The sequence below is a fragment of the Tiliqua scincoides genome, chromosome 5, assembly GCF_035046505.1.
Source record: "Tiliqua scincoides isolate rTilSci1 chromosome 5, rTilSci1.hap2, whole genome shotgun sequence".
Lineage (NCBI taxonomy): Eukaryota > Metazoa > Chordata > Lepidosauria > Squamata > Scincidae > Tiliqua > Tiliqua scincoides.
The window spans coordinates 135,931,267-135,958,150 of NC_089825.1; the positions used below are offsets into that span (position 1 = coordinate 135,931,267).

General features: G+C 43.2%; 2 protein-coding genes across 2 annotated transcripts; one reads left to right on the plus strand and one right to left on the minus strand.

Annotated features, from left to right (window-relative positions):
• Positions 1-3,691: 3,691 nt before the first annotated feature.
• LOC136653734 (vomeronasal type-2 receptor 26-like) lies at positions 3,692-11,480 on the minus strand. Its single transcript, XM_066630616.1, has 5 exons — positions 11,263-11,480; positions 9,164-9,455; positions 8,046-8,897; positions 6,706-6,933; positions 3,692-4,573 (listed from the first exon to the last, which is right to left on the minus strand). Exons 1-5 carry the CDS (start codon positions 11,478-11,480, stop codon positions 3,692-3,694), a joined length of 2,472 nt encoding a protein of 823 aa, XP_066486713.1.
• A 7,008-nt stretch (positions 11,481-18,488) lies between these two features.
• On the plus strand, positions 18,489-25,280 carry LOC136653735 (vomeronasal type-2 receptor 26-like). The gene is made up of 6 exons (XM_066630617.1): positions 18,489-18,706; positions 19,999-20,290; positions 20,772-21,617; positions 22,228-22,455; positions 23,046-23,172; positions 24,379-25,280. The coding sequence occupies exons 1-6, from the start codon at positions 18,489-18,491 to the stop codon at positions 25,278-25,280; spliced, it is 2,613 nt and encodes an 870-aa protein (XP_066486714.1).
• Positions 25,281-26,884: the final 1,604 nt, after the last annotated feature.

Here is a 26,884-nt window from a genome sequence, read left to right on the forward strand (position 1 = left end):
TCACCCTCAAATTATCGCCCAATAAGTTTATTATCAAACATTGGAAAATTGTATTCAAAGTATCTTTTAACAAAACTCTCTTCCTGGGCAATTTCTAAAAACCTCCCCGGAAAGGAACAGATGGTTCATATCAACACAGGGCCTAGCTGTTTGACCTCATCTTTACCATTAAGGTGCAGTCAGGTGGGTCACCAAACATTCATTACCATTAAGGTGCAATCAGGTGGGACCACATTCATTCTGAGGTCCAGTCCTGAAATCTGGTGTCCTAGATCTTGGTGATAGCAATAGTATGTGCTAGCCCCGCCTTTCCCAAAGTGTGGGTCACCACCCCTCCAGTGGGTTGTGAGGCCATGTGAGGTGGATTGTGGGTTGGGCCCTACCAACTGCCCTTGCGTCCAAATGGCTCCAACTTGGAAGCAGATTTGGCAGCCTTGTTCTGGGCTGTACCAGGTTGGTGACCCACTCTACTGCCAGTCTCAGGCCTCTTAATGGACGACAGAAGACTCCAAAACCCACTTCTGGTTTTCTGATGTTACATTTGAGAACCGCTGTGTTAGCCAAAAGACTCATGCCTCTACTGCTTGTAAAGCACCCTCAGAAGCCCCTGCATCATCACAGTTTTTCAAAAGGATGCTCCCAGTGGCTCACGGTGAGAATGGAAAAAGCAGCCTATGTCCTCTCTTTGGGTCTATCAACCCTCTTCATAGCACCCTGGATAATCACAGTGCTTTGCGGAGAATGACAGGTGCTTCATGGAGAAGGAAGGAAGAAGATGGTACTGCATGAGTATGCCAGAAACACCATTACTTAGCTCTCTGGCAAAGCAGACATAAAAGTAACCAGTAAATTCTCAAGATAATGCAGATGTGAGATCCTCTAAACTACTTATATAAGCTTCTCTCTATGGCAGGCTTGGTCTGCATCAGCCAGGAATGACCAGGGGCACATAAGAATGTGGACATGAAACACTGTGAGTCAGAGTTAGTGACTCACAAATTAATATATTCCAAATTAACAGTTTGGCACCATTTCTTACATAAGAACATAAGAACAGCCCCACTGGATCAGGCCATAGGCCCATCTAGTCCAGCTTCCTGTATCTCACAGCGGCCCACCAAATGCCCCAGGGAGCACACCAGATAACAAGAGACCTCATCCTGGTGCCCTCCCTTGCATCTGGCATTCTGACGTAACCCATTTCTAAAATCAGGAGGTTGCACATACACATCATGGCTTGTACCCCATAATGAATTTTTCCTCCAGAAACTTGTCCAATCCCCTTTTAAAGGTGTCTAGGCTAGACGCCATCACCACATCCTGTGGAAGGAGTTCCACAGACCGACCACAAGCTGAGTAAAGAAATATTTTCTTTTGTCTGTCCTAACCCGCCCAACACTCAATTTTAGTGGATGTCCCCTGGTTCTGGTATTATGTGAGAGTGTAAAGAGCATCTCCCTATCCACTCTGTCCATCCCCTGCATAATTTTGTATGTCTCAATCATGTCCCCCCTCAGGCGTGTCTTTTCTAGGCTGAAGAGGCCCAAACGCCGTAGCCTTTCCTCATAAGGAAGGTGCCCCAGCCCCGTAATCATCTTAATCGCTCTCATTTGTACCTTTTCCATTTCCACTATGTCTTTTTTGAGATGCGGCGACCAGAACTGGACACAATACTCCAGGTATGGCCTTACCATAGATTTGTACAACGGCATTATAATACTAGCCGTTTTTTTCTCAATACCCTTCCTAATGATCCCAATCATAGAATTGGCCTTCTTCACTGCCGCCGCACATTGGGTCGACACTTTCATCGACCTGTCCACCACCACCCCAAGATCTCTCTCCTGATCTGTCACAGACAGCTCAGAACCCATCAGCCTATATCTAAAGTTTTGATTTTTTGCCCCAATGTGCATGACTTTACACTTACTGACATTGAAGCGCATCTGCCATTTTGCTGCCCATTCTGCCAGTCTGGAGAGATCCTTCTGGAGCTCCTCACAATCACTTCTGGTCTTCACCACTTGGAAAAGTTTGGTGTCGTCTGCAAACTTAGCCACTTCACTGCTCAACCCTGTCTCCAGGTCATTTATGAAGAGGTTGAAAAGCACCGGTCCCAGGACAGATGCTTGGGGCACACCGCTTTTCACCTCTCTCCGTTGTGTAAATTACCCATTGACACCCACTCTCTGCTTCCTGGCCTCCAACCAGTTCTCAATCCAAGAGAGGACCTGTCCTCTAATTCCCTGACTGTGGAGTTTTTTCAGTAGCCTTTGGTGAGGGACAGTGTCAAACGCCTTCTGAAAGTCCAGATATATAATGTCCACGGATTCTCCCGCATCCACATGCCTGTTGACCTTTTCAAAGAATTCTATAAGGTTCGTGAGGCAAGACTTACCCTTACAGAAGCCATGCTGACTCTCCCTCAGCAAGGCCTGTTCGTCTATGTGTTCTGAGATCCTATCTTTGATGAGGCATTCCACCATCTTACCCGGTATGGATGTTAGGATGACCAGCCTATAGTTGCCCGGGTCCCCCCTCTTTCCCTTTTTAAAAATAGGCGTGACATTTGCTATCCTCCAATCTTCTGGCACCATGGCCGTTTTGAGGGACAAGTTGCATACCTTAGTCAAGAGGTCTGCAACTTCATTCTTCAATTCCTTAATAACTCTTGGGTGGATGCCATCAGGGCCCGGTGACTTATTGATCTTTAATTTATCAATGAGGTCTGAAACATCTTCTCTTTTAACCTCTATCTGACTTAATTCCTTGGTCAGGAGGGGCCGTTCGGGCAGCAGTATCTGCCCGTGGTCTTCTGCCATGAAGACAGATGCAAAGAACTCATTTAATTTCTCTGCCATCTCTAAGTCTCCTTTTATCTCCCCTTTCCCTCCCTCACCATCCAGAGGGCCAACCGCTTCTCTGGCGGGTTTCCTGCTTCTAACATATTTGAAGAAGCTTTTATTATTCCCCTTAATGTTGCTGGCCATGCGTTCCTCATAGTCTCGCTTGGCCTCCAGTATCACCTTCTTACATTTCTTTTGCCACAGTTTATGTTCCTTTTTATTCTCCTCATTAGGGCAAGACTTCCATTTACGGAAGGAAGCTTCCTTGCCCTTCACAGCCTCTCTAACTTGGCTGGTTAGCCATGCGGGCACCCTCCTGGATTTAGTGGAACCCTTCTTTCTTTGTGGTATACACCTCTGCTGGGCCTCTATTACTATTGTTTTAAGCAGCCTCCATGCACTCTGGAGAGATTGGACTCTTTTTACCCTCCCTTTCACCCTTCTTGTACTTCCTTTCCATACAGATTAAGGTTCTCCAAATTTGAGGAATTATCAGATTGTCATAACATTATGAAACACATTTCAGGAAAAGGGTAAAGCAACCCACGATGGCTAAGAAATCAAAATATTGATTTTTTTCGCCCTACATTAATATTATTGAAGTAAAGAGGTTTGGGATAATGTATATATTCTATATTAAAGCAGGATCACTCCAAGATTAAAGCCATTATCTCCACTACATTGACACATAAAGCGGGGGTTGAATTCCTCATTAGAAAACCAACACATGGATGAAGCTTAAAAGAGTCATGACTGTGAATGGATTAGCAATTTCCATTGTATAAATCTTTTTTTAATTTTTAATTTTAATTTTTATTTATTTTTATGTATTTTTGTTGTTGTTGTTACTTAAGTCTTCTTATCATGAGTTCTCTTCTGTTCAAATCAGGCCGCAAAAGGATTGTGTAGCATTTGGGGGAAAAGATGCAGACCAGCAACCCAGCACTGGAGGCCAGGATGGAGAAGATCTCCACAGCCACCATGTATTTCCCTTTCGTACTCAGGTAAGCTGGAACAAAGGATAACCAAACACTGCAAAATATCAGCATGCTGAAGGTGATGAACTTGGCTTCGTTGAAAGTGTCTGGCAACTTCCTGGCCAGAAAAGCCACACAGAAGCTGAGAAGCGCCAGAAAGCCCAGGAAGCCCAACACACAGTAAAACATGAGAGTTGAGCCCTCGTTACATTTCAGTACCATTTCTGCATTCAGTGAGTTCATGTCCAGACTGGGGAATGGAGGGGAACTTGCCAACCACACAGTGCAAAGGAGGGCTTGAAGAAGGAAGCAGGTGAAAACCACGTAACAGGCCAGTGGTTTCCTCACCCATTTCTTCATCTTAGACCCTGGTTTAGTGGCCATGAAAGCAAGAACCACAATCATGGTTTTGGCCAATATGCAAGAAACGGCCACTGCGAAGATGACGCCAAATGCAGTCTGTTGAAGGAGACACAACACCATCTCAGGTTTGCCAATGAACAGTAAAGCACAAAGAAAACAGAGCAGGAGGGAGATGAGAAGAGTGTAGGTGAGATTCTGGTTGTTGGCTTTGACAATGGGAGTGTCCTTGTGCTTAATGAAAATTCCCAGCACCACAGCAGTGGCAAAAGAAAAGATGAGAACAAAGATGGCTAAACTCATCCCCAGAGGTTCTCCATAAGACATGTATACAATGTATTTTGGAGCGCACAAATCCTTCTCCTTGTTAGGGTAGCAGTCTTCTGGACACTGAAAACAGTGATCCGTGTCTGGAAAACAAAGCATGGCTTTCAATATGGCATCCCAATGTATGATTAATTGCATAAAGTGGAAAATTATAAAACCCCAAATCAGTTGAATATTCAAAGAAAACACTCCTCGGTTTTAATGCATTTTAGAACTCAATTCTTGAGACCATTGAGGCAAACGAAGAAGGATATTCTCTCCTCGAATATCACAAGCCAGGAGAGATCACTACCTCCATCTTGTCTGGCTATACTCAAATATCATGTTTTGTGTCAGAGAAGTGCAACACAATACTTAAAGGTTTACATGAATCAGTGTGGCTTTATCAGACTGGATCCTCTTAGCAGCAATCACCATCACTGCATTCTGTACACATTTTTAATTCTTAGGGAAATTAAGGATAACAACCAGTATAAATCTGATCAACACAATACATTTAATTTCTTACCCTTTTTGTTTGAAATTTTCCCTTCTGGGCAGGGAAGACAATCATAACAGCAAAATGGTTTCCCTTCCACCTTTTTCCTTCTGTATCCTGAATGACAATTCTCTTTGCAAAGCGAAAGGGGCTGTGCCTATCCAAACAAGAAAGAAAATAAAAAACAGGATTTGTTGGGATGCAAAAAGTATGTTTTCACTTTCACTGGTCAATCCAGGTTTGAGTTATGCTTTGCTGCTCACCCAGATTAATGAGGAAAGGGGAAGTGGCTTATAAAGCAACTTAGAGAAACTGACTAGAGAATCAGTGCTTCTCCAAACCCTCATCTTGTTGCTGTCAAAAAATAAGAACATAAGAACAGCCCCACTGGATCAGGCCATAGGCCTATCTAGTCCAGTTTCCTGTATCTCTCAATGGCCCACCAAATGCCCCAGAGAGCACACCAGATAACAAGAGACCTCATCCTGGTGCCCTCCCCTGCATCTGGCATTCTGAAATAGCCCATTTCTAAAATCAGGAGGTTGCACATACACATCATGGCTTGTAACCCGTAATGGATTTTTCCTACAGAAACTTGTCCAATCCCCTTTTAAAGGAGTCCAGGCCAGACGCCATCACCACATCCTGTGGCAAGGAGTTCCACAGACCACACGCTGAGTAAAGAAATACTTTCTTTTGTCTGTCCTAACCCTCCCAACACTCAATTTTTGTGGGTGCCCCAGCCCAGTAATCATCTTAGTCACTCTCTTTTGCACCTTTTACATTTCCACTATGTCTTTTTTGAGATGCAGCAAAACAATTCAGTGAGCAGTGAATCTGTCCTTTATCTGATATAAAGGTATCCTTGGTTGCTTTAGGATTGGATACCTTCAGGAAAAGGAAGCCAAGTTCTCCCAGAGTGCTCCCCCAGCTACCAAACAAACAGATTTAGAAGGGTGTCTACATGCTTGTCCAAAAAAGCACAGGCATTTGTGGAATTTGAGAATAGGTCCTGGATGAGATAGGAATACACATTTTGGAAACTTGGGTTCCTCCAACTATACCTACCAAAAGATAACAAATGCTCTCCTGGGATAAATTGTAAGTGCTCAATCCAGGTTACTCCTAGCAGCTAATTTCAATGCAAAATCAAACAAGCCTGATAAGTACAAAAATGGACTCTAGATAGGAACTGTGAGTGTGGCACCAGAAGGGAAGTTCTGGCCGCAAACACAACAAGGTCAACAGAAGGCCACTGGAGACTCCAGGTCAAGGAGAGGTCATTGTGCACTGGAATCAATGAGTTGGCAATGGGGGGTGGGAGGCAGAAGGAATGTGGAATTTGTTGGGGTGGGGAGAGTGCGAGATAGAATGGGGGCAGCAGGGGAAGTTGCCAGCAGAATGTCTGTGCACCAGTACCCTATACTTCCTCCCTAACCCTTACTTAATTCTCCACCAGCAAAATGGCTGCCACAGAACCAAGGACACCCATTGGAAAAGCCCTTTGGGAAATGGAGGCTTCCTCCAGGATAAGGAAGTGAATGCTCCCTTACCTCCAGTTTTTGCTAATTGAACATTTAGGATCAGAAATAATAATTGAAGGAATCTCAACTAACTGACGGGACACAGGCAGAGCATTTGTTTAGTTTCTGAATGGTGAATCATTTTTTCACATGACAGAAATAACTGGAGAGAGTCTCCACATGTAGCCAACTACCTGGTTAAACTTGCTGGGCCATACAAGGGCATCATCATCAATAGAAAGCAAGATGTCTTCTGAAACCTTAGGTTGTATTCTCCCAACTTTGACTCTGCGAAAGGACTGGTTTGGGAACGTGACCCAGTTGATAATATCGAATCCAGCAGCTAAATTTCCATCGGGATCAAAGGAAACCATTTCCCCAGCACTGTTGTTGAAGGAGAGACTTCTCAGGAAGTAGTGGAGCTGATATGAGAGGAAAAATCACAAGCTGTACAAAACAACGCAAATATCCAACAAACTGGTCACCTGCCAGGTGGACAGTTCTTTCTTGAGAGCCTGAACCAGGCTAAGTGGAACAGAATTCCTAGTAGCAGCAAAAATTAAGTGCCACAAAAACTCTCAAATTAAATGAATAACAAGAGAATATAGCAAAATATGCATGGTGCCAGTCATAGCCCTGGCACTGAATACAGTAACATAAGTAATAAAACACAGAGGAGATGACATCATAATTTAGAAACTAGTGAATACATCATTAGTCCCAAAGGGGAACGACAAAGAGGAAAAAATACAATGCTGCTTCTATGTGATTATAAGGAGGTTGCACTGCATCCTGCAGATGGACAGTTCAGAGACCTCCTCTAGGTAAGGGACCGTTTGTTGCCTTATTCAGAGTTAAGCCTCTGAGGCTCAGCTGGATCTACTCGGTCATGTGCCTTGTGGACCTGGGTCAGGGAATCAGGTCTATGAGGGGGGTTGAATTTGGTGGACACAACTGCTGCCAAACTCACCGCTGCCTACCTTCCCCCTTGCCCCTGTTCTGCTCTCCTCTGCACCATGTAATTTGTGGAAAGAGAAAAGCCCCCTCCTATGAGGCTACTTGGGTGCTGGACTTCCCAAGATAAACAGGTCTGTCTTCAGAACCTTCCCCCCAAAAGTAAAATTGCATTAATCAGATTTCCATGCAAACCAGAGGACCTGCTTCAGGTGTCCACACTACCTCTACCTCAAGAAATGGCTTAGTATGATTAACGTAACCTACACTGATAATGAAAAATCATAGAAGATGTTCACAAAGGAACATGCAGTTTTTATCTCAGTTCATATGTTGGTAGTTGAGAACGACAGAAGGTTCGAAAACAAATTACAGTCATCCATATACAAATTAATCAAGTTCAATAAGGAATTAATATGAGCAGAACCACTAGCTGCTTTATTTTTAAGATGGAATCTGGAAAAGTCCTGACACATGGATGCTTGTCTGAAAGGAGATGTTTGTATGTGATGTAGGATCTGTAGTACACCTGGAAAGGATGAGCCCTGCCACCCCCGTTTTAATATGCTCAGGACATTACCTGCCACGGCTGATGGTTCCTCAGATTCCATCTCTTTTCATTTGCTTTGACTCTGTGTTTGAATTTGGATGACTGAACGGCATGCAAAGCATGTGCCACAGAATAGGCTGCATTATAGATGCTGTAACTGTGGCTGGTCATGCTCATTTCAAAAACAGCGCCGGGCAGAGTCTCCAGCTTCTCCTCCCCAGTGCAGATTTCCCCATTCACCTTGGAGTTGGGGAACACACAGCCAAATGCCTGTTCCCAAAACACTCTGATAAAACCATCTCCTTTGTCTGAGGCTGGTTTTCTGTTACGGAGAAATGTGTTGAATCCTGTCACCTGCTTTGAATGAATGGCAAAGGATAGAGCACCGTGGATGAAGTGGATGTCCCAACCTCCTTGAAAGGGAAGTGACATTAGTTCCATCTGGGCTGTCATAACCCAGACCTTGCTTTTCCTCTTCATGGGTACATCCTCAAATGCAGGCATTTCAAGCATCAATCTGAAGATTACTGTGGTATGAATTTCCCCATGTATGACTACCACGTTGGCAGTACTTCCCATGACAATATTGTATAGCCCAAGCCAGTTGTCCACTTCTTCAACCATGTTATTTGAAAAACTTTCTTGTGGAAATTTTTCTATGAACTCAAAGCAAATACCACTTTGGGAAAACCTGGGAAGCACATCTTGTATAAACTTCTCTCCAAGGTCATTATCTGCACATATCACCCCAATCCATATCCAGCTGAAATGAAGAAGTAAGTGAAGAATGCCTCTATATTGATGGGCTCCATTTGGGAACAGGCAGTGGAAGAAAGCAGCTTCCATCTGGTTATCCATCACTGGAGCAGAGTCATATGTGAGCTAAATAAAAAATTATTTTGGGGAAAAAAATTCAAAATTAAAACTACTTTGCATGTGAGCTACAGTGATGCATCACACACAATAGAATATCCATGTCAGATTATAAGCAGCTTTTCAGAGATAGGTTGCTATGCACTCTCTCTCTCTCTCTCTCTCTCTCTCTCTCTCTCTCTCACACACACACACACACACACACACACACAAACACACACACAACCTCAGTAGTTGGGCATCTAGATTGCATCTGCTCTAACTGCACACCTCACCTGTGGAATCTTGTAGATGCTAAGAATGGTTGCCATGTGACGAAGAAGGTGAGAGGTGGGTCCTCCAATGATTGCTTCTGGAAAGTTCTGGATATCACACTTGTAGTTAGGAATGAATCCACCTCGTGTGGAGAGGAGTTCCAGGGACGCTTGGTAGATCCAGACTATACTTGAGTGGCTATTATAGATGTGGAAACCGAGGGTGACGTTGGGTAAGATCTGGGGATTTTCATTCAGCTCACCAACAGCAAAGACCAAGGCCATGATGTGTTGGTAATGTTGAGTCAACACCCTGCAATGACAGTTATATGATGCACTAAAGTGCACCTGCCTCAGAATGTGGCATTCCCAGTATCATTTCAGTACAGCACATGGTCCTATTCCAGGGAAGTGCAAATGGACATCATTATACAAAACAGAACTTTGGGCTTTATATGAGGTGGTAGAACTACTTTGGAAGCTCCTACTTAAAACAGATATACAAACATTTAATGCTTCAATTCTTAAAAGTAACCATACAAGACCGTTAACATGCCATTTGCATGCTGGCATCTTTGTCCCACCTTGCCTCATGCACACATATCAGAGGTGCCCTATGATTGGGGGAATATTGTGGGGAGGTGGGACAGTCTTGCACTCCAGGAGCAGATGCAACTCGGCAGCTCAGTCATCTCCAGACAGCATCCTTGCCCATCCACCCTTTCTATAGTCAGAGACTAGCTGCTTGTTCTTTGAAGACCAGGTAGGAACTTTTTTTTTAAACTGGCTTGTAATTGGCATTTTTTTTTCTTTTTTTTCTGCCTACCCCAGTGTATAGTTGAACATTCCAGTGTTTTCAGTTAGGTTTGTCCCCATTTAGGTCACTTTAGCTGGTAGCGTTCAGGGGCAGGAGGTAAGAATAATCATCAGGTGTCCATTCTGAGGCTGTATGGCCAGAGGGAGAACCAGTACCACTCTGCTGATGCTTGACCAACTCAAGGAGGCTGACTGGAAATCCCCTGGATGGCAGAAGGAAATGAGCCTTATGGCCTGGCTGGTGGGCAAATTCCAGCTCAGCTGCCTCAACTCAGAAGGGTTGGCTATGACAGGCACACTCAGTCTTGGACTCAGTGCAGTCTTGAGTCAGACAGTACGCTTAGCCCCTAAAGGAGAAGGTAGATGGCTAAGGGCTCAACCCTATCCAACTTCCCAGCACCAATGCAGCTGCAATGCAGCCCCTAGATAAGGGAACAAACATTCACTTATCTTGAGGAGGCCTCCATGACTGCCCCAACACTGAATGCCACACATACCCCCCTTGGCATAGCTGCATCGGCCCTGGAGTGTTTGATGGGATTGGGCCCCGGGACTCTTTCTCCCAGAGTCCAATCCACGCACATTTTGGGAAGTTAAGTTTTGCCCTGCTGCGTATTTCAAAATAAATAAAGTGGCCCTGATTAACTCAGCGACTTTGTTTTGTGTCTTTATTACAGGTTCATGGGTAAAACAGAAAATGTAATAAATGCTTAAATATTGCCTAACTATTTTAGCATTTCAAATATTTAGCACTTGGAATATTTAAAATAAATGCCCAAATAGTGCGTGGAAAGAAAAGCATGTCTGAAAACTTGAAAAATACCTTTTTTAAAAAATAGCAGCAAGATATTTTCTAAATAACTTGAGAAAGATTGCATGCATAAAATCTCAGGAAAATAAGCGTGCAAAAAAAGCTGACATTGCTATATAACCAGAAAATTCTTAATCAACAATTCATGCAACAATTAGCAACAAGATGTATTCTAAATATCTTGACAAAGATTTTGTGCAAAATATTTTTGGAATATAAACATGCAAAATGACATGACGTACGGCATTGCTATACAACCAGAATGTTCTTCATCAACAATCCTTGCTGCTTGCAGAGAAGTGCTTACAGAAAATGGCTTGGAATGTATTGGATCCCTATCTGAACAAGCTACAGAAACATTGCTTGAGATGGATGATTGAGTGGGGCAGTCAGGGCTATGCTGTCATGCTAAATAAGATTTCTGGTTTAGCCCCATAAATCAACCAAAGCTAAATCTTACCCATCTTAAATATTTTGCAAAACAATACCTTACACAACATCGTCAATGTGTTCAGGAGAAGGACGCTTTTCAAAGGCTATTGGATTTAAAAACAAGTAGTTCTGCGCAATGATGCTACCAATGATGAGATCTCCTGGCTGATAATACTGGTGATCAATAGGAAGAGGCTCACAGACATTGCATTTATGAAGGGGCAACTTGCAGATGGTCTGAGGCAACAGGACTAACACTAATGTCATTAATGCCACCATCTTGCATGAAGTAAATTTGCCATTCCACATTTACATTTGCGCATCTGTGGGAAGCACAGTTGGGCTTCACTCAAATTATTTGGAGCCAAAAGGGGAAAAGTAATGCCAAGTTTCAGCAATCAGGCTCAGGAAGCCCTCTTTGTCTCTTACCTCAACTGTGAGTACCACAGGAGATCTTAACAGCAGCAGCCTTCTGACTTTTGGTTTTGCTACTGACAGTTGTAATTCCCAAGAGTCCTGGAGAAGAAGCCATAGAAACAAAGAAAATTAGATAAGTACAGGGTGTATAAACACCTGCTTCAAATTATAATTGGTCTGACTATGCAAAAGGAAATCATGTTCATCAACCTCTCAGCAGAATAATTCTCTGGTCCCCCTCAGTGGGACTTCCAAACATTCATTAGCTGGTGATGATTGGCAGGAAGAAGAGCCACCAAAAGCCTCCCTCCTCCACACCTGCTCCACTTCACTTTGAAGAACCTGGTGAAGGAAAAAAAGGAGGTGGAGTGGGCAGCAGTGCTACTCTACTCCATTGAGAATCAGGGGAAATGGAAAAATGAAGTCAACAGAATGGAAAGTTATACCCATAAAGGAGAAATAGTTTGCAAATTGTTATCTGCAAAAATGGAAGGGAAAAAAACCACATACTGCTACCCCTTGGTATTGGCAGATTTCTTAAGGGCAGATGCACTTCTGTTTGCTTCCCCATACCCCCCACCCATTACCTATATATTCATTTCTTGAATTGTGGGTTGGTCCCTACCAACGGCCCTTGCATCCAAATGGCTCCAACTTGCAACCAGATTTGGCGTCCAAGGAGTCTTGTTCTGGGTTGTCCCTGGCTGGCGACACACTCTACTGGCCTTCTGAGGTCTCATAATGTCCTGTAGAAGTCTCCAAAACCCACTTCCATTTTTCTGATGTTAAGATTGGGAACCGCTGTGTTAGCCAAATGACCCGTGTCACTACTGCTTACAAAGCACACTCAGAAGCCCCTGCATCATCACAGTGTCTCAAGAGGATGTTCCCCGTGGCTCACGGGGAGGGTGGATGAAGCAGCCTATGTCTTCTCTTTGGGTATATCAAATATCTCCACAGCCTCCTCCCTCCCCCCCAGAGAATGACAGGTGCTTCGTAGAGAAGGGAGGAAGAAGAGTCGACTACATGAGTATGCCAGAAACACCATGACTTAGCTCTCTTTCGAAGGAGACCCAAAAATAACCAGGAAATTCTCAAGATAATGCAGATGTGAAATCCTCTAAACTACTTATATAGGCTTCTCTCTATGGCAGGATTAGTTTGCATCAACCAAGAACGACCAGGGGCACGTAAGAATGCTGACATGAAACACTGTGAGTCAGAGTTAGTGACTCACAAATTAATAAATTCCAAATTAACAGTTTGGCACCATAACTTGGACTTCCTTTCCATATAGATTAAGATTCTTTAAATTTGAAGAACTAACAAATTGTCGTAATATTATGAAACACATTTCAGGAAAGGGGTAAAACATAACCCACAACTGCTAAGAAATCAAAATATTCCATGGGTTTTTCTACATTAATTTTATTGAAGTAAAGAGGTTTGGGAGAATAAATATATATTAAAGCAGGATCATTCCTAGAATAAAGTCATTATTACCACTACATTGACACATAAATGTGGAACTAAATTGCTCATTAGAAAATCAACACATGGATGAAGTTTAAAAGAGTAATGACTGTGTATAGATTAGCACTTTCCATTGTATTCAATACGAATCAGTGCTAAATTTTGTTGATTTTTTATTTTTTAAAATATATTTTCAATTTTATTTTTTATTACTTAAATCTTCTTATCAACAGTTCTCTTCTGTTCAGATCAGGCCGCACTACAATAGTGTAACATTTGGGGGAAAAGATGGAGATGAGCAACCCAGAAGCCTCCCTCTTCACTTTGCATAAAATGGTGATGGAAAAAGGAAGATGGAGCTGGCAGCAGTGCTAATCTAAGAACATAAGAACAGCCCCACTGGATCAGGCCATAGGCCCATCTAGTCCAGCTTCCTGTATCTCACAGCGGCCCACCAAATGCCCCAGGGAGCACACCAGATAACAAGAGATCTCCTACGTACTTGTGGGAAGGGTTTACTGATGACCAAGGGGGAGATTGAGTCAGTTTGTCGCCCATTCATCTGGATGATTTTTGCCTACGGGCTTTCCTTTAGATGGGTGCTATGGTTTCATCCTGAGAAGTATACTGGGCTGAGCACAAGTGAAGGGGGAACCCATCTTGGACAGAAGTGGCAAGAGGGAGGAGGGTCACATGCCCTCCCTTGCATCTGGCATTCTGACATAGCCCATTTCTAAAATCAGGAGGTTGCACATACACATCATAGCTTGTAACGTGTAATGGATTTTTCCTCCAGAAACTTGTCCAATCTCCTTTTCATGGCATCCAGGCCAGAAGCCATCACCACATTCTGTGGCAAGGAGTTCCACAGACCAACCACACGCTGAGAAAATAATTTTTTTTTTCTTTTGTATGTCCTGACTCTCCCAACACGCACTTTTAGTGGATGCCCCCTGGTTCTGGTGTTATGAGAGAGTGTAAAGAGCATTTCTCAATCCACTTTATCCTTCCCATCTCAAGCATCTCTTTTCTAGGCTGAAGAAGCCCAAACGCTGTAGCCTTTCCTCAAAAGGAAGGTGCCCCAGCCCAGTAATCATCTTAGTCGCTCTCTTTTGTACCTTTTCCATTTCCACTATGTCTTTTTGAGATGCGGTGACCAGAACTGGACACAAAACTCCAGATGAGGCCTTACCATCAATTTGTATAATGGCATTATAATATTAGCCGTTTTGTTCTCAATACCTTTTCTAAGGATCCCAAGCAGAGAATTGGCCTTCTTTACTGCTGCCGCACATTGATTCCACACTTTCATCAACCTGTCCACCACCACCCCAAGATCTCTTTCTTGATCTGTCACAGACAGCTCAGAACCCATCAGCCTATATGTGAAGTTTTGATTTTTTGCCCCAATGTGCATGACTTTACACTTACTGACATTGAAACGCATCTGCCATTTTGCTGCCCATTCTGCCAGTTTGGAGAGATCCTTCTGGAGCTCCTCACAATCACTTCTGGTCTTCACCACTCAGAATAGTTTGGTGTTGTCTGCAAACTTAGCCACCTCATTGCTCAACCTCGTCTCCAGGTCATTTGTGAAGAGGTTGAAAAGCACCGATTCCAGGACAGATCCTTGGGGCACACCGCTTTTCACCTCTCTTCATTGTGAACACACTCTTTGTTTCCTGGTCTTCAACCAGGTCTCAATCCAGGAGAGGACCTGCCCTCTAATTCCCTGACTGTGGAGTTTTTTTCAGTAGACTTTGGTGAGGGACGGTGTCAAACGCCTTCTGAAAGTCCAGATATATAATGTCCATGGGTTTTCCTGCACCCACATGCCTGTTGACCTTTTCAAAGAATTCTAAAAGGTTTTGGAGGCAAGACTTACCCTTACAGAAGCCAGGCTGATTCTCCCTCAGCAAGGTTTGTTCATCTATGTGTTTTAAGATTCTATCTTTGATGAGGCATTCCACCATCTTATAATGGTGGAATTATAGGTGGACCCTATAATGAGTGTGGTATTTTGGCTGATGGCCAATCAGGTTGGCCATCAGTGTTAAAGGAGATACCAAACAGCATTGACATATGACAAAATGAGCCATGTATCATCTGCTTCATCTCCCTGGGTTTAGGTATTGAGCAAAGAGAAGGGTTTAGGTATTGAGCAAAGAGAAGGATAGCATTGACAGCATGGGAGAAGGACCAGTTGTGCAACCATTTAACTCTTCCATCCATTTGGTGTCTTATTCTGGGGCACAGTAAAATATCAGAAATTGCGACCAAGACACTTCTGACTTAGCTCACAATTTACCCCATTCTATGAGCCTATGTCATTGTCAGAACTACTATTCAAGTGACGGTTCCTGATTCCTGGCTGTTTTAAATGGCCTTCTGAAAGTGTAGACCACAGGCTTCCAGTCCATGCACCTTTTTGGTACAACTGCATTGATGGGGTGGTCATTCAGCCCGAGGGTAGGATTGCAAAAATGTCAGGATAAGTCATTCAGCTGAATCCTACCCTTGGGCTGAACAAGTTATGCCAACATTCTTACTTCCAGCAGCCAAGTATTCTCTATGTCCCTGGTCGGACCCAATTTTTTCAAACTCTCTGCCATGGGAAGAGTCTGCCCTGATAACTGGTTTGAAAGGATTTCACTCTGTGCAGATGGATGCATTAATGCTCCCTACCAGCTTTGTGATGTCCTAACTACTTTTGAACATGATCTTCTGGATCACCTGGGTAGTGGACTTTCTGGCAAATTCTTCTACCCTTCCCTTAGATAGAATTATGGACATGTAAACATGATCATGTTTACTCAGTATTTCTGACATGATCTTGTTTGTGGATCTTTCTAGAATATTGATCAAATCATCACCATATTTATAATTTCATGTCCACCCACCCATTCTGAGGAAAACGGTAGGATTCACTAGTTGCCTGTGTTGTGCCCCAAAAGTTTGAGCCTTACACCCACTGGTTGGTGTTAGATGGGAGACTGTTTCTGCCTGGTTGATAGACATGTACTTTCCATAACTATAACTTGTGGTTCTGTATGTTGAGTCACCTGGCTATGATCACAACCAGCAGACACGTGCAGGTTGGAGAAGGAAGAACAGGATAATAATGGTGAGCACCTGGCAACAGTTTTGAGCAAAGCAAGAAGTTTTCACACCACTGCCTCAAGGCTGGATGGTGGAAGGGAAATGGGATGGGACCACTGCTATGGTCCTTCACCAACGTCCAAGGCAGGGCAGCCTGAGGAGGGTGATGCTGCCACAAGCAGCATTTGTGAAAGGGCTGGCATTATTTATCTACCGCCCAGAGCTAGAAGGGTCTTGCCGACAAAAGAAAACACTGGGATTATTCCATCCTAGTTTTGTCACAGGTGTCCACACTGTAAAGAGGACTTCCCATAGATCTCCACTTGTATTAATAAAATGGTGACTTGTTTCCAGCTGCCTTGTCTCCTGCCTCTATCAGAATGGGGGAATTGTTTGCCTTTGACTGGCTGGCATAGTTGCACGACAATTGCCTGTTTTAGCAAATTCGAGTTTGAGCAGGGCAAGTTCTACCTTCTATTGAAGCCCAACTCACAGTACCTTTTCACGCTGCAATTGCACACTTCATTCATGGTCACTATTAGCTTTGTGATGTTCCCATTCAAGTCCACATTTGGGTCTTTTGTCCAATAAACCCAAGAACAGTATACTTTTTGGAGAGTCTCTACTCCGCCATTGGTGTACACCACTGGTTCCCCAACTTTTTAGAGCCCCTGGAGGCTGTTGTCTGATTTTTCAATGCCAAGGGGTGTGGGGAGCAGTGCTCCCTCCCCAGGTAGCAACTTGCTTAACCCTTGATGCACATAGCCTTGCTATGCACGTCTCTTGCTTTAACCAAACAAGCAGGCAGGCAGCCTCTTGCAATTTATGTTTCTTGTTCTAACAGACAAACAGGTAGGTAGGCTAGAAGGGAAAGTGAACGTAAGCAGCAAGTAAACATAGAGGAAGTTCTCACTTCCTTCTAGATCACCTGCTTGTTTGTCTATTAAAGCAAGAGATTCTAGTTTTGCAAGAGGCTGCATGCCTGCATGTTTGGTTAAAACAAGAGGCATTTTGCACGACTGTAATGAGCATCAAGGTAATGGGAGTGGGGAAGTGTGGATAAGAGGATCTACACATACCAGATCCACAGATCCCGGGGGGGGCAGTGCCCAAGAGAGGGTGGTGAAGGGGGTAATTTGTACTGGGGCCCAGTGCAGAAAGGGGACCCAGGAGTGAAAGGAAGGGACCCAGAAATGTCCTGGGATCTGACATTTTTTGATTTCACCAAGATTTACTCTCTGTGTGGGATGCTGGGGGTGCTCTTGGGGCATAGGTCCCAAGTAGGTCTTTGGCTTGTGAATTCTTTAATCATGTGCAGGAGGTCAGAGACACAGTCACAGTACTACAGCTGATGCAGAAGTTGGTTTTGATGCACACTGCACACTTGCCATTCTAGTGTGAGCCTAAATACAACACCAATTTTCTGCTATATATTTCTATATTTAAAAGGTTTTAGAGAGACCTAGGAGTGTTTGGTTATCTGTATCACTGTACCTAGCTGCAGATGCCACATCAGTGGGTAGACCTGGGCTCTGCGTTGGAAAGCCCAGTAGACCTGTGCTCCAACTGTACTGGTTGCCATCACGCTTGCCTGGTTTATTTTGCCACCTCTCCTCCCCTGTTGGGAAGGGGCCTAAAAGAAACTTTGACTCCCTGATAGAATTCCCCTCAAAGGCCTGAATGTGATTTTGTTCCTTCCAGCTTTGCAGATAAACCATTTGCAAACTATTCCTCTTTAATGGGTGTAACTTTCCTTTCTGATTGCTTCAATTTTCAGTTTCCACCTCCTTTTTCCCTTCACCAATTTCTTCAATGTGAAGTGGAAGAGGTGTACAGGAGGGAGGCTTCTGGTGGCTTTTCTTCCTGCCAGTCATCACCAGCTAATGAATGTTTTGATGTCCCACTGAGGGGGACCAGATAATTATTCTGCTGAGAGGTTGAGGAACTTGTTTTTTCTTGCGTAACGTCAGACAAAATCTAACCCTGAGAGGATTATTATACACCCTGCATTTATCTAATTCTCATTATTTCTGTAAGATCTTCTCCAGATCCCTTGGGAAATACAGTGGTCAGTACCAAAACAAGAAGACTGGAGGCTGCTGCTTTTAATATCTCCTGTGGCACTCACAGTTGAGGTGAGAGACAGAGAGGGCTTCCTGAGCCTGATTGCTGAAACTTGGCATTTTTCCCCCGTTCGGGCTCCAAATAATTTGAGTGAAGCCCAACTGTGTTTCTCAAGGATGCGCAAATGTAAATGTAGGAATGGCAAGTTTACTTCCAGAGAGATCTTCATGCAAGATGGTGGCATTTATGACATTAGTATTAGTCCTGTTGCCTCAGACAGTCTGCAAGTTGCTCCTTTGCAAATGTAGTGTCTGTGAGCCTCTTCCTATTGATCACCAGTATTATCAACCAGGAGACTTTGTCATTGGCAGCATCATTGCTCAGAACTACTTGTTTTTAAATCCAGTAGACTTTGAAAAGTGTCCTTCTCTTGAACTCATTGACGACCTTGTGTAAGGAGTTGCTTTGCTAGCTATATATATAATTCATTTTTTTCCAGATAATATTCCACAAATATTCTAAGATGGATAAGCTTTTGTTCTGGTCAATTTCTGGTTATATAGCAATGTCATTATGATGACTTTTTTGCATGTTTATTTTCCTGAAATAGTTTGCATGCAATCTTTCTCAAGTTATTTTGGGAGACATCTGGTTGCTAATTGTTAAAAAGGTATTTTTTGAGTTTCCACACATGCTTTTCCATCCATGCACTAACTGGGAATTTATTTTCAATATTTCAAGTGCTAAATATTTGAAATGCTATAATTGTTTTGGCAATATTTGAGCATTTATTTAATTTTTTATGTTTTACCCACATACCCCAAATAAACACACAAACCGGAGGTGTGGGGTTAAACTAGGCCACTTTGTTTATTTTACAACATAGCAGGGCAAAACTTAGCTTCCCAAAATGTGTGGGGATGTAACTCTGGGGGAAGCTGTTCTAGCCACCTACGTACCTATTAGGGTCCATATGACTCAAAATTGCACTGAATCCACAATCAACTTTGCCTGTCAAAGCGAACCCTTATGGGTTGAGGCAGCTGAGCTAAAATTTGCCCACTGGCAAGGGAATAAGGCTCGTTTCCTTCAGGCAACCAGGGGTCAGCCAGCCAGCCTCCTTGAGCTGGGTAAGCATCAGCAGAGTGGTAGTGGCTCACTCTCTGACCACCTGATGGACACCTGATGACTATTCTTAATACCAGCTAAAGTGATCTAAATGGTGACAAACATAACAGAAAACACTGGAATGTTTAACTACAGACTGGGTAGGCAAAAAAACTGCCAATTCAAGCCACAATTAGCAGTAAAAAATTCTTCCTGGCTTTCAACCAGCAGTCTCAGACTATAGAAAGGGTGGGTGGGAATGTTGGATCGAGATTATGGAGTCTCTGGGATGCACCTGCCCCTGGCCAGCAAGAGTGTCCTACCTCCCCAAGATCTTCTCCCAATCAGGGGACACCTTTGACTTGCATGCATGAGGTAGGGTGGGAAAAAGATGCCAAACTTGTAGGGTTTGTTTCAGAATTGTGGCATTAAATGTTGTGAATGTTTGTATATTGGTTTTAACTAGAAGCTTCCAAAGTAGTTCTACTGCCTCATATAAAGCCCAAAGTTCTGTTTTGTGTAACAATGCCAATTCACACTTCCCCGGAATAGGACCGTGCACTTCACGGAAATAATATTGGGAATGCCACTTTCTGAAGCAGGTATACTTAAACGCATCAAATAATTGTCATTACAGGGTAATGACTCAACTTTACCAACACATCATGGCCTTGGTATTTGCTGTTGGTGAGCTGAATGCAAATCCCAAGATCTTACCCAATGTCACCCTTGGTTTCAACATCTATAATAGCCTTTTAAGTGCTGTCTGGATCTACCATGCATCTCTGGAACTCCTCTCCACACGAGGTGGATTCATCCTGAACTACAAGTGTGATATCCAGAACTATCCAGAAGCAATCATTGGGGGACCTAACTCGGAACTTCATCGCCACATGGCAACAATTCTCAGCATCTACAAGATTCCACAAGTAAGTTGTGCTTTTGGAGCACATGAGATCTAGATGCCCAATGGCGGAGGTCTCTGTATGTTTGTGTATGTGTTTCTAACAGTGCATAGTACCCTGTTCCTGAAAAGCAACTCGCGATCTGTATTCTATGGTGTGTGTGATGCTGGCAGAGGGAGTCAATACTTGCATTCCTGACAAATTTTTGTTGTCAGTTATGTAGGTCATTATGACTGTGAAATTTCAAAAAATACACCAACACACTATTACATTTTTTAAAGCTTGGAATAAATGAATTGAAGAACAAGGACAGAACAGATTGTTCTTTTCAAAAAAAAGAGCAGACATTTACAAGATGTTTGCTAAATGCTTACCAGGCAGGTTCTATCCTAGCTGATATATGTGGACAAGCATCACCAGTTACAACTGCATCACTGTAACTCACATGCAAAGTAGTTTTAACTTGGGCTTTTTCAAAAATAATATTTTATAATATTTTATTTAGTTCATATATGGCTCTGCTCCAGTGATGGATCACCAGACAGAAGCTGCTTTCTTTCACCGCCTGTTCCCAAATGGAGCTCTTCAATATAGGGGGATTCTTCACTTACTTCTTTATTTCAGCTGGATATGGATTGGGATGATCTATTTAGATGATGACCTTGGAGAGAGGTTTATACAAGATGTGCTTCCCAGGTTTTCACAAAGTGGTATTTGCTTTGAGTTCATAGAAAGATTTCCATCAGAAAGTTTTTCAAATAACATTGCTGAACAAGCGGACGATTTGCTTGGGCTATACAATATTGTCATGGGGAGCACTGCCAATGTAGTAGTCATACATGGGGAAATTCAGACCACAATAATCTTGAGAGTGATGCTTGAGTTTCCAGCATTTGAGGATGTACCCATGAAGAGAAAAAGCAAGGTCTGGATTATGACCGCCCAGATGGAACTAATGTCACTTCCCATTCAAAGAAGTTGGGACATCCACTTCATCCACGGTGCTCTATCCTTTGCCATTCATTCAAAGCAGGTGACAGGATTCAGCACATTTCTCTGTAACAGAAAACCAGCCTCGGACAAAGGAGATGGTTTTATCAGAGCGTTTTGGGAGCAGGCATTTGGCTGTGTGTTCCCCAACTCCAAGGTGGATGAGGAAATTTGCACAGGGGAGGAGAAGCTGGAGACTCTGCCCGGCTCTGTTTTTGAAATGAGCATGACCAGCCACAGTTACAGCATCTATAATGCAGTCTATTCTGTGGCACATGCTTTGCAAGCCATTCTGTCGTTCAAATTCAGAGTGATGACAAATGGAAAGAGATGGAATCTGAAGAATCATCAGCCTTGGCAGGTAATGTCCTGAGCAGACTCAGATGGTGCAGGAGGGCTCAACCTTGCCATGCGTACCCCAGATCCTAGGTCACATAGAAACATCTCTTTCCAGAAAAACATCTATGTGCCAGGTGTTTACGAGGTTCTATGTTAGAACTAATTGGTGATCCTGCTCATATTAATTTCCAAATGGACTTGTTTAATTTGGCTAGATCTGATTACTTTAACTTTGTTTTACAGTCTTTTCAAGTTCCTAGTTACCAATATATGGATTACCAATAACACTGCATATTCTTGCTTGATCACCTTCTACTGTTTTTTACTCTTATTCTTCCCCCTATTGGCACTGTATATTACTTCATGACAATTAATAAACAACTTGTTGAGGTCAAGGTAATGGGGACACCTCAAGTCACAAATGACTGCAATTGGTACATCTGCAGTTGGTATATGTTATTCATATAATTTTAGAGGTTTTGTGGCACTTAATTTTTGCTACTACTAGGAATTCCTCTACACTTGTCCTTGATCAGGCTTTTAAGCAAAGAACTGTCCATCTGGCAGGTGACCAGTTTATTGTATGTTTGCATCGTTTTGTACAGCTTGTGATTTTCCCCTCAACTTCCTAGCTCCACGACTTCCTGAGAAGTTTCTCCTTCAACAATAGCGCTGGGGAAAAGGTTTCCTTTGATCAGGATGGAAATTTAATTACTGGATTCGATATTATCAACTGGGTCACATTCCCAAACCAGTCCTTTCATAGAGTCAAAGTTGGGAGGATAGAGCCCAGGGCTTCAGAAGACATCTTGCTTTCTGTTGATGATGATGCCATTGTATGGCCCAGCAGATTTAACCAGGTAAAGTTTGCTGTATGTGGGGACTCTCCAGTTATTTGCAACATGTTTAAAATAAAATAAATTTTAAAAAGATTCACTATTCAGACTCTAGACGGTGCTCTTTCTGTTTCTTGTCAGCTGGATGAGTTTCATTTCAGTTATGATTTCCAATCCTAAACATTCAATTAGCTAACTTGAAACAAAGAGTCAGGGCACATTCATTCCCTTACCCTGGAGGAAGCCTCCATTTCCCTATGGGCTTCCCAAATGGGTGTCCCCGGTTCAGTGGAAGCCATTTTGCTTGTGGAGGTAACAAAAGGTTGGGATAGGAATATAGTATACTTGCTCACACAAGCGCTACTGGTAACTACCCTTCCTGCCCCCATTCCACTTCTTGCCATTCAAATGCACTTGCCACTCGGCCCACGAAAGTGTTTATTTATTTTTTGTTCTTGTAGGTGTAGTTGGGGCAACCCAAGTCTCCAAAACGTTCCTCACACCTTTAGCAGAAACCGTTCTTGATTTCCATGCACACCTGCGCTTGTTTGAACAACCATCCAAATGTCCTTCTTCTGAAGGCTAACGTATCCTGCTCTTTCATCTGTGGACAGGCACAGCCCCTTTCTCTTTGCAATGAGAATTGTCACCCAGGGTACAGAAGGACGAAGAAGGAAGATAAACCATTTTGCTGCTATGATTGCCTCCCCTGCCCAGAAGGGAAAGTTTCAAATGAGAAGGGTAAGAAATGGAATGTATGGAGTTTACCTGATACTGTGTATACATTGGGTCCTCTGAATCCACTGGATATCTGCTTCAGGACCCCCTATGGATACCAGATTCCACAAATAATTAAATCCATGGGAGAGGGGGTGGAGAAAGCTCAGTGCTTCCATTACTTATCTGGGGAAGTACCCAGGGCCTAGCAGAAGGGGGTAAAGGGGGTAATTTGTACCCAGTCCCAGGGTCAAAAGGGCGGGCCCAGGAGCCAAAGCAGGGGGCCCAGGAGCCAATGGAGGGGGCCCAGAAATTTCCTGGGATCTGACATTTTCCTATCTGCTGGGGACACTACCATGACTGGGGATGCTGGGGACACTACTGATGCCACATAGGTGGGTAGACCTGGGCTCCAAAGACTTTTCCAGCTGTCCCTACCTTCCCCTCACCCTTCTTTGCCCCTCCCTGCCCCTATTCTGCTCGCCCATCACCACCCTCCCCCGCTGTGTTTCACTCTTCCCTCATGGCAAAGGGGCCTAAAAGAAACTTGGTACAACCTGATAAAATTCCTCTCAGAAGTCCTGGAAGTACCTCAGATGGTTGTGCATGGCCTCCCAGCCTCTTGAGAAGCCTCCTGGATGTGACATCTGGAACGTCAATGAGAACCGAAGTTACTTCCAGTCATGTCTCTGGGCAGAGGCATTCTGAGGTGCAGGGAGGTTGCATGTAGCCTTCCTGTGCCTCAGAACAACTCTCTGATGAGACCAAGAGCCATCTCCTGTTGCATCAAGGTGGTCCTCTGAGGAACCTCAGCCATAGGCTCGGCATCTGGATACTCAAATCCATGGATGCCAAACCCAAGACAAAGAGGACCCACTGCATTGATGATGATTGTCATAATGCTGAAAAATGTGTCCGTGATTCAGTGCTGTTGATTGCAGCTAAGAGGATGACCCTACTTCCCTGATATGAAAAACACAATATTCCAGTCTATCCAGACAAGGGGAGGTAGAGATCAACCCTGACATTTGATATTCAGAGATAGAATAACCTTCTTTGTTTGCACCACTGGTGTCAAGAATTGAGTTGTAAAACAAAATGAAAACAGAGCAATGTTTTCTTTGCATAGTCAAATTGCCATGCTCATTCAGGTCTTTATAATATTCCATTTATGAGTACAATGAACCACACATTAGGGTAATGTATTGAAAACCATGCTTTGTTTTCCAGACATGGATCACTGTTTTCAGTGCCCAGAAGATCACTATCCAAACAAGGAGAAGGATTTGTGCATTCCAAAATACATTGTATACATGTCTTACGGAGAACCTCTGGGGATGAGTTTAGCCATCTTTGTTCTCATCTTTTCTTTCGTCACTGCTGTGGTGCTGGGGATTTTCATTAAGCACAAGGACACTCCCATTGTCAAAGCCAACAACCGGAATCTCACCTTCACTCTTCTCATCTCCCTCCTGCTCTGTTTTCTTTGTGCTTTACTGTTCATTGGCAAACCTGAGATGGTGTCATGTCTCCTTCAACAGACTGCATTTGGTGTCATCTTCTCAGTGGCCATTTCTTGCATATTGGCCAAAACCATTATTGTAGTTCTTGCTTTCATGGCCACCAAACCAGGTTCTAAGATGAAGAAATGGGTGAGGAAACCACTGGCTTCTTATGTGGTTTTCACCTGCTTCCTTCTTCAAGCCCTCCTTTGCACTGTGTGGTTGGCAAGTTCCCCTCCATTCCCCAGTCTGGACATGAACTCACTGAATGCAGAAATGGTACTGAAATGTAACGAGGGCTCAACTCTCATGTTTTACTGTGTGTTGGGCTTCCTGGGCTTCCTGGCGCTCCTCAGCTTCAGTGTGGCTTTCCTGGCCAGGAAGTTGCCAGACACTTTCAATGAAGCCAAGTTCATCACCTTCAGCATGCTGATATTTTGCAGTGTTTGGTTATCCTTTATACCAGCTTACCTGAGCACAAAAGGGAAATACACGGTGGCTGCGGAGATCTTCTCCATCCTGGCCTCCAGTGCAGGGTTGCTGGTCTGCATCTTTTCCCCCAAATGCTACACTATTGTAGTGCGGCCTGATTTGAACAGTAGAGAACAACTGAGAAGAACATTTAAGTAATCAAAATAAAAAATAAAAAAAAATCAACTAAATTTAATACTGAGTCCCACTGCATACAATTGAAATGGCTAATCTACACACATTCATAAATCTTTGAAGCTACATCCCTGTGTTGGTTTTCTAATGAGGAATGCAGTCCCACATTTATGATCAATGTAGTGGAAATGACATCTTTAATCTAGGAATTATCCTACTTTAATGCATAATATTTACATTGCCCAAACCTCTTAAATAAAATTAATGGTGGGAAATCCATGAAATATTTCACTTTCTTAGCCATGGAGGGTTATATTTTAACACTTTGCCGAAATCTGTTTCATAATTGTTTTGATACTTCTTCGAATTTAGGGAACCTTGATATGTATGAAAAGGAAGAACAAGAAATGGTGCCATGCGGTAAATTTGGAATTTATTAATTAGTCAATCACCTGTTCCCAAATCCCTCTGTAGTTCTGGCTCACAATGAACGGTTCATCTCAACATTCTTTCTCCTAAGAACCAGACAGGCTTATATGCCCCGGTCATTCGTGGTTGTCGCAGACTAATCCTGCCACAGAGGGGAGCCTGTATAAGTAGTTCAGAGGATTTCATACCTGAGAATTTACAGGTGACTTTTGGATGTGCTTTGCCTGACAGCTCAGTAATGGTGTTTCTGGCATACTCGTGCAGTAGCGTCCAGTGGTGTAGCTAATGACCGTGTAGCCCCACAAGTGATGTCACAACCAGAAGTGATGTCATGCCTGAGTTTTTTTAAAAGTGAAAATTGGGGGAAAACCTGACTTCCCCCCAGCAGCTTGCCACCCACTTGCTCTGTTGCCTCCCCCCAGTCGGTAGCATAACATACAGCCCAATCCTATCCACACTCTCCTGGGAGTAAGCCCCATTGACTGTAATGGGACTTACTTCTGAGTAGACACACACAGGATTGGGCTGTAAGGTGTCTATCTGCTTCCTGGAGTCAAAGAAGATTTGTAGCCTCCCCCCCACCAGACAAAACAAAATTTAATTTAGTAAATCAATAAAAAGTGTGCTCCTGATTGGTTCGAGACCCTGTTCTGGGGTGAAGAGGGATGGTTATTCTCCCCCTGCTAAATATAAGAGGGGCACCACTTGAATATTTCACTTTCTTAGCCATGGAGGGTTATATTTTAACACTTTGCCGAAATCTTTTTCATAATTGTTTTGATACTTCTTTGAATTTAGGGAACCTTGATCTGTATGAAAAGGAAGTAAAAGAAATGGTACCAAGCAGTAAATTTTGAATGTATTAATTAGTAAATCAACTCAGTTTCAGTTTCAGTACCTTTACTGGCATACAATTACAACACATTGAGAACATTCATACATAAAAAGCTAGGGGAAGCCAAATAGGAAAAAAAAATACATATACTATCAACATAGCAGACTACAAATGACACCTATAAACCAAGCACTTCAGAGAGTAGGGGCACGCTTCAAATTGGTCACCACAATTTGTGAAATACATTTAGCTATCTGAAAAACAATATCAGAATCAGTGGTGGTTAATAAGAATTGCAATATAGCAAAATCCTCAGCAAGGGAGTTAAGGTGAAATTGGAGAGCTAGACATTTCCTTCTGGCCT

Excerpts from the sequence above, each read along its gene's own strand:
- LOC136653734 (XM_066630616.1), bottom strand. The coding sequence starts at position 11,480 with ATGGTGGCATTAATGACATTAGTGTTAGTCCTGTTGCCTCAGACCATC. Across the intron at positions 9,456-11,262 it reads GAACACATTGACGATGTTGT|GGTGTTGACTCAACATTACC; the intron begins GTAAGGTATTGT and ends CTGTCATTGCAG. Across the intron at positions 8,898-9,163 it reads GCATCTACAAGATTCCACAG|CTCACATATGACTCTGCTCC; the intron begins GTGAGGTGTGCA and ends TTTTTTATTTAG.
- LOC136653735 (XM_066630617.1), top strand. The coding sequence starts at position 18,489 with ATGGTGGCATTTATGACATTAGTATTAGTCCTGTTGCCTCAGACAGTC. Across the intron at positions 20,291-20,771 it reads GCATCTACAAGATTCCACAA|TTCATATATGGCTCTGCTCC; the intron begins GTAAGTTGTGCT and ends TATTTTATTTAG. Across the intron at positions 21,618-22,227 it reads AGAATCATCAGCCTTGGCAG|CTCCACGACTTCCTGAGAAG; the intron begins GTAATGTCCTGA and ends TCAACTTCCTAG.